Genomic DNA, 12,275 nt, shown 5'->3' on the forward strand with positions numbered 1-12,275 from the left:
TGCTTTTAACTAAGATTTGCTTATGATTAAATTAACAGTTTTTTTTCCTTGTTAATTCACTGTTATTTTTAACAAATTTTTAGCAAACTAGCCATATTTTGGGAAAAACACTGTAGTAATTTTATCGACATATTTACAACTATAGTCTACATAATTAAATAAGAGTCACTGCTCATAGGCAATGTTTGATAAATTATTAGCATGTGATCACACTACATTTTGCGTGGTAATTGGTTCTGTGGTCCGTGGTGTGATTTTCTGCAGCAGCTTTTTATGCTTTTTTAAAATATGTTTTTTTAATTTTTAGAGAGAGAAGAAGTGAGAGGGATAGAGAGATAGAAACATCAATGAGAAACATCATCCATCAACTACCTCCTGTATGCCTCCTATTGGGGATCAAGCCCGCAACCCAGGCATGTGGCCTGACAGGAATCGAACCAGTGAACTCTTGGTTCATGGGTTGTTACTCAACTACTGAGCCCACCAGCTGGGCTCTGAAGGAGATTTAATGTGTGCTGGCCAATGTGTCCCATGTGTGCTAAGCCCCAGGCATGTGCATTTGTTTACTCTTGGCGACTGATGAATGCATGCATTTACTAGGCCTATTCAGTACAAATTTAAAATTACAGTAATATATATAGAAAACTTTTCTGTGAAATTAGACTTTTCATTCATATTTTATTTTAATGACACAAGCATGTCTACATAAGTAAAAACAGGTAAACTAACTAACTTGTCAGTTTTTTAGAAAAATAAATTTTTATTGATTTCAGAGAGGGAGGGAGAGGGTGAGAGAGATAGAAACATCAATGATGAGAGAGAAACATTGATTGACTGCCTCCCGCATGCCCCATACTGGGGACTGAGCCCACATCTTGGGCATATGCCCTGACCAGGAATCAAACTGTGGCCTCTTGGGTCATAGGTTGACTAGGCCTATTCAACCACTGAGCCATGCTGGTCGGGCTAATTTGTCAATTTTTTAACATGTGCATTCGGAAAACCTAGTTTATGACATAACAGACTTTCAACTTTAACTGACACCCCTCACCCAAATTAGTCCATTATGTTGAGTTTTACTGTGTTCACAATAGGGGGAGTACTAATCCTGTGTTATATATGCGTACATAGATTAAACAACCAGAATTCACTCCAATAACCAAAAAGAATGCATCAATTTATTCAGAACTATTTATTGAGCACCTAACACATGCTAAACTTTCTAGAGAATTCAAACATCAGATTTAAGAAGTCCAAAGTCTAGTCGTAAAATAATGCTTGTTCAGAACAGATGTGTTAGTATCATATGAGAGATATAATTCAACTATTCAGGGGATGGGGAAAACATTTTCAGCTGAGCGATCAGGGAAGGCTCTATTAGAGAGGAGGTCATCTGAAATGAAAGTACAATTAGAATAAAACCTTTTAATTAAAGTATTATACACACATAAAAGTGTATCTATATATATAAAAGCCTAAGTTACCGGTAGACTGAATGAATGAACGACTGGTTGATTGGTCGCTATGACGCACACTGACTTCAGGGGGCAGATGCTCAACACAGGAGCTGCCTCCTGATAGTCAGTGCACTCCCACAGCAGGAGCGCTGCTCAGCTGACCAACGGGCGCCAGATGCAGGGCTCATGGCTGGCCGCTGCAGCCCAGATACCACAGTGGAGTGGCAGCAAGCCTACCGAGCAGAGGTGGCAGCAGGCTCAGTGGGGCCGGGATAAACAGGAGCAGCAGACAGGAGCAGCAGGAGGTGTTGGACTGCTGGTTTTGGCCTGATCCCCACATGCCACACTGAGGGACCCCACCTGTGCACGAATCCGTGCACCAGGCCTCTAGTATATTATAAAGAATATAAGCTAACTGAATTTTCACAAACCAACACATTAGTTATGTAACCAGATGGAATAGTATAATACTCCAGAAGCCCCCTCTGCCCTTCCAGTCATTCTTGAGGGGAGTAGAATTTTGTTAGATGAATGCAGATGGAGAGAAAATGACTGGGGGAGGGATAAGCATGCATTAAGATGTAGAAATTAAGACTGAGAAATGGGCTGAAGAGTAATTTGCTTGAAGTGTCAGCTGGTGGACAGGGTTGGGTCCATGTTGTAGCCTTAACTGCCCTGTAAAAAAGTTAGATTGTATTTATTAGCCACTGAAGACCTTTGAGCAAGAGAGAATATTTTGTAAGATTTTTAAAGGATAGTTGGTAATTTATTGGTAATGTGAGAGGTGAGACTAGAGGTCAGGTGACTGGTTGGGAAGCTTTTATAAAACCCAGGTATGAGATAATTTGGCCTCTGCAGTGGCAGGTGAAGAAAGGGAGCAACCATCCACAGACAGTATAATGAGCCAACAAAAACTGAATGGCTATGGATCTTGAAGAAGTCCAAGAAAATTTCCTTCTATAAAAGTACTCAATAGTAAATTGTTATTTACTATTTTGTCAAGGGTTAACACAATCTTTGAATGCTGCTTCTCCAAGAGAATTCTAAAAACTTTTTTTGCAGTATTTGAATAAAACCTTGAGTTACTCTAAGGAAACTGACCTTTCAGACAAAAAGAGTTCTTTGTTACTCAGAAATGTGGATTGTTTTTCTTTTCATATGGGTGCATGCTAGAATAAACATTTTGGTGGGAAAAAACTGACTTCAAGGAAGACTTTTGAAGATGTCATGTTACCAATAATTACTGAATATTGTTCACCTGTTTATTCATTCTTCAAGTTACTCTCATAATCCAAATTTCTGGATAGGATACATTAATTTCATTGTATATGTTTACCTGTAATGTATTTCTACAAGAAGTAAACGTGTTTTTGGAAGTAAAGGCCATAATATATTTTTCTTTGACAGCTTCTTATTTCACTTTGGCTATGTGGGTCATTTTTTTATTAAAGGCACCCCCCCCCCACACACACACACACATACACACATTCCATCTCTTTCACTCCAAAGCGGTTAATTTTTTAAAAATATATTTTTACTAGAGGCCCGGTGCACAAAAATTTGTGCACTCGGGGGGGGGGGGGGGGGGGGAGAGGGGGTCCCTCAGCCCGGCCTGTGCCCTCTCGCAGTCTGGGACCCCTCAGGAGATAACGACCTGCTGGCTTAGGCCTGCTCCTGGGTGGCAGAGGGCAGGCCCAATCCCTAGGTGCAGCCCCTGGTCAGGCTCAGAGCAGGGCCGATTGGGGGGTTGGGGCACCGCCCCCCGTCACACTCAAGGCAGGGTCGATGGGGAGGTTGGGGCGCTGCCCCCTGTCACACACAGAGCAGGGACCATCAGGGGTTTGGGGAGCTCCCCCCTGTCACGCATATAGCAGGGCCGATCAGGGGGTTCAGGAGCTCCCCCCTGTCACGCACAGAGCAGGGCCTATCAGGGGGTTGAGGAGCTGCCCCCTGTCACGCACAGAGTAGGGCCAATAGGGGAGTTGGGGCACCACCCCCTGTCACACACAGAGCAGGGTCCGTGGGGGGGGGGAGTTGGGGTGCCACACCCTGTCACACACAGAGCAGGGCCGATCAGGAGGTTGGGGCGCTGCCACTGTCACACTCAGGGCAGGGCCGATGGGGAGGTATGGCTCTACCCCGTCTCACATAGAGCAGGGCCCGTGAGGGGGGGTTGGGGCGCTGCCCCCTGTCACACACACAGCCGCAGGGCAATCAGGGGGTTTGGGCGCTGCCCCCTGTCACACACACAGCCGCAGGGCAATCAGGGGGTTGGGGCGCTGCCCCCTGTCACACACACAGCCGCAGGGCAATCAGGGGGTTGGGGCGCTGCCCCCTGTCACACACAGAGCCGCAGGGCAATCAGGGCGTTTGGACGCTGCCCCCTGTCACGCTGATCCCAGTGCCGGGAGGCCTCAAGGCTCCGCTGATCCCGCCCGGCAGGGTCACAGATCCGGGTCCCAGACCGCAGACAGCCTTGCCCGCTGCTGCCTGCCTTCAGTATGCAAATTAGCCGCCATCTTGTTGCTTCAGGGTGGGGTCCCCACTGGGGTGCCTGGCCAGTCTGGGTGAGGGGCTGAGGGCTGTTTTCAGGCTGGCGGGCGACTGGAGCTCCAAACCTCTCCTTTTTTTCTTTTTTTTTAATTCTGGCATTTATTTACCTTCTATGGCTGTCACTGGAGCTGAGAGCCGGCTTTCTCTCTGAGGCTCGGCTGAAAGCAGGTTTCTGGCCTTTGTTTTCTGTATTCGAAACAATGTTGCGACTCCAGCTCTGAGATCCCGGCTGACTGGCAGGAGGTTTCTGGGCTTTTGTTTATCTCCTATAAATGTTACTATGTTTCCAACTGAAGCTCAGAGGCCGGCGGGGAACGTTGGAGTCCTCTGTCACTGAAGGAAGCAAGCCTCCCTGTTCGCATCAGCTGCCTGGCTGCCGGCCGCCATCTTGGCTGACAGTTACTTTGTATATATTCACTGATTAGCCAATGGGAAGGGTAGCGGTCGTACGCTAATTACCATGTTTCTCTTTTATTAGTGTAGATTGTTTTCAGAGAGAACAGGAGACAGAGAGAGAGAGAGAGAGAGAGAGAGAGAGAGAAACATCAATGATGAGAGAGAATCATTGATTGGCTGCCTTCTGCACACCCCACACTGGGAATCAAACCCGCAACCCAGACATGTGCCCTGACCAGGAATGAACCCTGACCTCCTGGTTCATAGGTTGAGGCTCAACCACTGAACAAAACCGGGTGAGCCAAACAGTTAGTTCTTAACAAATAATTATTGAGCACCTAACCTGTACTTTGATTTCCTGTTAGGTCTTTCAAAGTCTGTTCTTTATTGTCCCTCTATACAACTGGCACCTTATTCCTAGAGACTGTTTGTTTGTGGAGTCTTTGATGCGTGTGGTTGCTTCCAGGTACTGGGATTTGTGTAGTAAAGCATCAGTAGAAGGAAGGAAATTTCTCTTGAAAGCCAGTGTGTGTACAGGTAACCTGGGACCAGGCGGTAGGGCAGGAAGGGAACTTTATCTGGGAAGAAGCACGTGGGTGGGAAGAGGACGGGGACTGCGCACCCACTGCAGACCCGAGGCTCCACCACCCAGGCAGCCGGGCGCCGGTGGTCTGGAGCCTGGCTCTAGTCTAGGGTCTTCCCACGCTGCTAGTCGCCCGTCTTCGCTGCTCCCCGAGCTGAAGTTCCAAACTTTTCCTCCAGCAGGGAGAGGAAGGGTGTTAAGTGAGTAAGGGAAGTCCCTCCCCCTTCCCGGATTCCGATTGGCCGAGGCCATCCAGACCCCCGGCGGGGCCGCCGGCCGATTGGCTGCGGGCTGCGGGGCGCCGCCGCAGGCCAGGAGCGGCCGGCCGCCGGGGCCCGCAGGTGGCAGGTGGGGCCGGGGCCGCCGGCTTCTCCGCGCGCTCCCATCCCGCAGACTTGAAAGTTGGCCGGCGGGGCAGGCGCGCCGCGCCGCCGGGAGCGGGACTGCCCAGCCTTGGCCATGAAGAGCCTCAAGTCCCGCCTGAGGAGACAGGACGCGCCCGGCCCCCTGCTGTCCGGCGCCGCCACGAGCGCGGTGAGTCCCGCCGCCCGCGCGCGTCCCGGGCTCCCGGCGCTCCCCTCCGAGAGTCCTCTCGGCTCCGAAGCGCGCGCTCCTCCCTTGGCTTCCCCTCAGCGCGCCCTCCCCGTCGGCCCGGCGCCTCCTCCTCCCCCAGGCCGGGGCTCCGCGTTGGCCCGGAGACCCTGGGGACCCTTCCCACCCGACGGGCCCCTTCCCGCCCGACGGGCCCCTTCCCGCTTCTCTCCCCCCGGTCTCGGAGCTCCGGGCGCTTCGGGATCAATTCGCCCCTCCTCCTCCTCCTCCTCAACCCGGACCTTCCTCGGCGACCTCGGGGCTGGCCCGGCGCCCCGCGCGCACTCTCCCGGCCCGGGTCCGCGGGGCTCCTGGCGGGCACCCCTCGGTCCCGGGGGTTCGCGCCCCATAGCAGGTGGTCAGGGCAGCGGAGCCGCCTGCCCGCCCGGCCTCCGCGCCTTCCGTGAGTCAGTCAGTCAGGAGGAGGGAGCGCTGCTTGGCTGGGTGGGTTTGCTCTGGCCGCTGCTCCTGTCACTGGAAAGGTGGGATTTCTGCCTGAGCCCCGGTGGGTGGTGACTGAGGCTGGGAAGGGGGTTGTCTGGGGGCCGCGTCGCCCGGGACAGACCTCCATTCGGTGTCCACGGGCAGCCTGCCCTCGCGCACACGCTCGGAAGCACTCGGGGCCTCGTTAGTTGGCTGGAGAACAGAAATCTTGAGAAACAGCCTGTCTGCAGATGTTGGGATTTAGATAATTGGGCAAATTCGAAGAATGGCTATATCATCAAAATTTCATATTATTGAAATAAACATTAAAAAGCCTTGAAGAGTTAGAAACGTAAAGATGTGCTCGAATGTTTAGTTGCCCATCCGAAGTAAGTAAAACGGACTCATATTTTACATAGATTCTTACCAAATGATTATATGCTTTTTATGAGAGCTATTTTAATTAAAATGCTCTTGCTTTTGAGTTAAATCAGAATTGTGCCTTTCTCTCCACCTACTTATAGGATGGTTTTCCTTGGACTTAACAGGAAATTATGGTGAAACTAGGCTCTTTGATTCCCAATTTTTACAAAAGGAATAGCTTCAGGTGGTATATTTGATGTCTTGATGTTGTTTATTAAAGCATGAATTTGTTTTATAAGCGCATAAAAGGAGAGATTACTTTGTTTCACATTTTTAAAAATAATTGGAAGAAGTGTCATTTAGTGATGTCACAGGTCACTATATTTGAGTTAAAGATTCAACTTCTTTGTAGTACAGGTTGTGTTTTCAGCTTTAGAGATGTACTTTTCTAGGTTTATTTGCTATATTTTCCCATTTTATTTTCACTAAGGCTTCACATCTGACTTGAAGGTTTACACACCTTAATTGTGTCTTTTTTTTTCCTACTAGAAATGCAGTGTAGTTATTGGTATTATCAGCATGCCAGTTTGCATTTTACACATTTGAAACATGAACTGCATCTCTTTGAGCCTAAATCGTTAGCACTTGCTAAACTGAGCATTTTTATTATTTTTCTTAAAATAACAGCATAACAATAAAGAGAAATACATGGTATGAAAAACAGAACCTATCTGATTAGAAAAGTGAACATCTCTCAGTTTAAGTTAAATATTAGAATACGTTTTGTAAAGTATTGAATGAAAATAAGTGAGTGTGAAGACTAATAAAATCAAACCAAGCAATGATAGAAAAATAAATAAACCTACAGGAGAATAAGTTCCTTTTTGCTTTTTAATCTATAAATCATAATCTCTATTGTTAGAGTTGGTCACATACGGTGCATATTGTTATGATGGAGCATTTTTCTTTTTCATTTTTCTTCCAAAAATATTTAAACTTTTATTTATTTGCTTTGAATAGATAATATAGCATATGGCTTAATATTTGAAAGAAACAAAAACATAGATAGAAAATAGTGCTTTTTTCACCCCTGTCCTTCAGTTACCTGTCCCCTTTCCTCAGGGGCTACTTGTGTCAGTTGCTTGCATGTCATTCCAGAGAATGTTTAGCAGTTACAAGCAAATATAAATATTTCTATGTATTATTTATAGAAATGGTAGCACACTGTACTCACTGTTCCACATCTTTTTTAAAAAAACTGTAAATATGTAGGCCCATTCAGAGCATCCCCATACAAATCTTTTGCTGTAATATACAATGCTGTGATGAATAAGCCTGTATATATTTCAAGTGTATGTGTATGTACACTTGTAGGGTCAATTCCTAAAAGTGGAATTGCTGGGTTAAAGAATACGTGCATTCGTATAGAATGCTGTTAAATTTCCTTTCATGCACCATGTACCCAATGGATGAGAAATTTTTTTTTCATGCTTCTGTTTAAAGTCTGTATTGATTTTTTGATCTTTGTGAGCCAGATTGGTGAATGTGGTATCTCAGGATAGTTTGTATTTCTCTTTTTTGATAGTTTTAAGGTCTCTTATGTTTTTTTCTGTGAACAATTTATCCTTTCCATTTTTCTATTGGGTTGTTGGTTTTTTCCTATTCATTTACATATACTTTATTTATATTAGAGAAATTAGTCCTATTAATCTGAATAATCTTTTTCCTTAATTAGTTATCTTATGACTTTGTTTATGGTGGCATTTGCTATGCAGAAGATGGTTATTTTTATACAATTGAATTTATCAATCTTTTATTTTGTGACTTTTAGGTTTATAGTATAACTTGATCTTTCCATTCTGCAATATAAGGCAAAAAAGAAAGCCCCCTACTTTCATTTAATTGTTGTTGTTTTTTTTAACATTTAAATTTTTGCTCCATCTAGAATTATTCTGGTATAAGGTAAGAGGTATACATCTTTCTTTCTTTTTTTTTTTTTTTTTCTCTCTTTGCCCCATTGCTACCTGATTGATCTTAGAACATTTAATTGTCATGGAAATGACCACAATATGTTCTATACAACTTTGTTTTGAGAAAAAAATTTTAAATGCCTATTTTATAAATATTTTTATTTAATCTTTTTATCTGGAGACACATTAGAAATAGATTGAGGTATGTAAATATTTTATGACATTATAGTATGTGAAATATAGTATGTTAGTTTAACAGGTAAATTATAATTATGCAGATTATGTACAGAAAAAAAGTTATTTAAAATATTTGGAATAGTACCATGGTTATAAATAACTGGAGGCCCTGTGCACGAAATTGTGCACGGGTGGTGTCCTTTGACTTGGCCTGCGGCGATTGGGGCCGTCTCATCCAGTCCAGATCAGGCTGACCAGGGCCGGCTAGCCTGGGGGAGGGACTGCAGGAGGTTGGCCAGCCAGGGAAGGTTGGCTGTGGGAGCGCACTGACCACCAGGAGGCAGCTCCTGCTTTGAGCTTCTGCCCCCGGTGCTCAGTGTGCATCATAGTGACTGGTCAATGGTGGTTTGGTCGACTGGGCATAACAGTCGCTTAGGCTTTTATATATATAGATGCCAGTGAGTTTAAAGCTTAATAAATAGATGTGTGTTTTTACACATATAAATAAATAGTTCACAATTACCATTTGTGGGTAAATATATTTGAGAGTCCTTTACTAACCTCATCTGGAGATAGCTGCATATTTTAATCCTAAAATAAGACAATTTTTGTTTTTACATTTTTTTAAATTACTAACTGGAGCTTTAGAGTTCTGAAAGGGATAATTAAGTGACTCTAAATGCTATTTTAGTTCTAGTCAATTATAGATACAGTCATAACATGTATAATTATGTTTATAATTAAAGTATAGTGAGAATAGGCATGTTCCATTTTTGCCTAGTTCAGATTAGGAAATTTGAGTAATTAAAATTAAGGGACTGTAATTCCAGAAGTATGCAAACCAATTGCAGTAATACTGCAAACCAGTATTGTAAGCAGAATTTTGGAAGGGTTTCCCCTTTAAATTGTACCTATGCTCAACATTTGTAGCTGAGTAAATACTTGCTTTAAAATAGTCTACGACCTGGGTTGTTCTGCAATGATTATTTTGCTGCTCTTTCTGTAGACTACTTCAAAATAGTGTAATGAATTTTTTAAATGAAAAACCAAATATATTCTAAAGTATCTTATTAATGTCTCACTACCTTGAAAAAATATTGGTATTTCAGAAGGCCTTTAGAGTTACAAATATTGCAACTGAAAAAAATCTTTAAAAAAAACTTATTTTGGCCGAAATCGGTTTGGCTCAGTGGATAGAGCATCGGCCTGCGGACTGAAAGGTCCCGGGTTCGATTCCGGTCAAGGGTATGTACCTGGGTTGCAGGCACATCCCCAGTAGGAGATGTGCAGGAGGCGGCTGATCGATGTTTCTCTCTCATCGATGTTTCTAACTCTCTATCTCTCTCCCTTCCTATCTGTAAAAAATCAATAAAATATTAAAAAAAACAAAAAAAAACAAAAAAAAACTTATTTTGGTTCCTACTAAGAACAGAGGTTTGAGATATTTAGAAAACATGCAAGATTAAATTTGATTTTGTTTTAGTTGTGATTTGGTGAATGAGGATTTTGTTTTCCACTCAGGAATTCAGGTGTGTTTTAAAAGATGCTAATGTCATTATTATTATAATGATTTTGGGGTAATATGAATAATTAAGATCGCAAATTGTTATGTTTAAAGTCATGATACTTTGGCCCTGGCCAGGTAGTTCAGTTGGTTGGACCGTGTCCAGATGCTTCAGGGTTGCTGTGGGTCCCTGCTCTGAAAGCATGCTGGAATCAACCAGTGAATGCGTGGGTGGGTGGGGCAACAGATCTATTTTTCTCTCTTTCTCTCCCTCCCTTTCTCTCTCTAAAAATTCAGTTTAAAAAACCTCATGATACTTAATTGAGACTGTTTACTCATTTTTATTGAAGATGCCAACCTTTAATTTAAAATGATTACCTTAATTAAAACTTTATTCGGACAATTTCTTAGGTTTATCCCTACATTGTATTTCTTGTGGTTCTTGAAAGATCACAATAAAGAGCCCCTTTTTTTATACTTTTGGATTTCAGCCCAGCCAGAGTTTCGCTCAGGTCTTCATGCTGATTTGAATTGCTAAATCTATAATAATAAAAGCGTACTTTGCTAATTAGACCGGATGTCCTTCTGGATGACCTCTGGACCAAGCTGGGACTGTGAGGGCCCAGCCCCTTGCACGAATTTCATGCATTGGACCTCTAGTCTACACTAATAAAAGAGAAACATGGTAATTGGCGTACGACCGCTACCCTTCTGATTGGCTAATCAGCGTATCCTTATGCAAATTAACTGTCAGCCAAGATGGCGGCCGGCAGCCATGCACTGAAGCGAGCAGGGAGGCTTGCTTGCTCCAGTGACTGCAGACTGCAACGTTCCCGCCTCACTTGCAGGCCTCTGAGCTGGCAGTTTGAAACATTCTAACAAATATAGCTGGGATCTCAGAGCTGAAGTTATACATTGTTTCGATTATAGAACGGCAAACAAACCAGCAGTGGAAGCCTCAGAGCTAGAGCCAGAGCTAAAGCTGGCCCAGAAGAAAAAAAAAAAAGAAAAAAAGGAGTGGTTGGGAGCTTCCCGCCAGCCTGAAAGCAGTCAAAACTGCCAGCCTGAAAGCAGCCCTCAGCCCCTCACCCAGACTGGCCAGGCACCCCAGTGGGGACCCCCACCCTGAAGGGTGTGTGACCAGATGCAAACAGCCCTCAGCCCCTCATCCAGGCTGGCCAGGCACCCCAGTGGGGACCCCCACCCTGATCCAGGACACCCTTCAGGGCAAACCAGCCGGCCCCCAGGCCTCTATCCTATATAGTAAAAGGGTAATATGCCTCCCAGCACCGGGATCAGCGGAGCCGAGAGGTCTCCTGGCACCAGATCAGCATGACAGGGGGCAGCGCCCAAACCCCCTGATCACCCTGCGGCTCTGTGTGTGACAGGGGGTGGAGCCCCAACCTCCTGATCGGCCCTGCTCTGTGTGTGACAGGGTGCGGCGCCCAAACCCCCCCCCCCCCACCACGGGCCCTGCTCTGTGTGTGACAGGGTAGAGCCATAACCTCCCCATCGGCCCTGCCCTGAGTGTGACAGTGGTGGCGCCCAAACCCCCTGATCCGCCCTGCTCTGTGTGTGATAGAGGGCGGTGCCCCAACCCCCTGATCCGCCCTGCTCTGTGCGTGACAGGGGGCGGTGCCCCAACTCCCCTATTGGCCCTACTCTGTGTGTGACAGGGAGGAGCTCCCCAACCCCCTGATGGGCCCTGCTCTGTGCGTGACAGGGGGGAGTTCCCCAACCCCCTGATGGGCCCTGCTCTGTGCGTGACGGGGGGGGGGCGAGGGGGGGGGGCAGTGCCCCAACCCCCTGATTGGCCCTGCTCTGTGAGTGACAGGGGGCAGCGCCCCAACCTCCTGATTGGCCCTGCTCTGTGCGTGACAGGGGGTGGCACCACAACCTCCCCATCGACCCTGCCTTAAGTGTGACAGGGGGCGGTGCCCCAACCGCCCAATCAGCCCTACCCTGAGCGTGACTGAGGGTGGCATCGCAACCTCCCAATCCGCCCTGCTCTGTGCATGACAGGGGGCGGCGCCCCAACTCCCCAATCAGCCCTGCTCTGAGCCCGACCAGGGGCTGCACCTAGGGATTGGGCCTGCCCTCTGCCACCCGGGAGCAGGCCTAAGCCAGCAGGTCGTTATCTCCCGAGGGGTCCCAGACTTCGAGAGGGCACAGGCCGGGCTGAGGGACCCCCCCTTCCCCCCCGAGTGCACAAATTTTTGTGCACCGGGCCTCTAGTTTTATTATAATATCAAAACAGA

The 12,275-nt window shown here is 46.3% G+C and overlaps 1 protein-coding gene across 1 annotated transcript in view; it reads left to right on the top strand.

Annotated features, from left to right (window-relative positions):
• The first annotated feature begins 5,311 nt into the window (after positions 1-5,311).
• The window catches only part of UACA (uveal autoantigen with coiled-coil domains and ankyrin repeats), a 123,755-nt gene continuing 116,791 nt past the window's right edge, over positions 5,312-12,275 (top strand). Inside the window, exon 1 of the mRNA XM_070431212.1 lies at positions 5,312-5,523. Coding sequence (XP_070287313.1) covers positions 5,449-5,523 — 75 coding nt within the window. The 5' untranslated portion in view covers positions 5,312-5,448. The remainder of the gene's footprint in view (positions 5,524-12,275) is intronic.

This window comes from Myotis yumanensis, unplaced genomic scaffold (genome assembly GCF_028538775.1).
Source record: "Myotis yumanensis isolate MYYU_CA2020_CCGP unplaced genomic scaffold, mMyoYum1.0.hap1 SCAF_1, whole genome shotgun sequence".
Lineage (NCBI taxonomy): Eukaryota > Metazoa > Chordata > Mammalia > Chiroptera > Vespertilionidae > Myotis > Myotis yumanensis.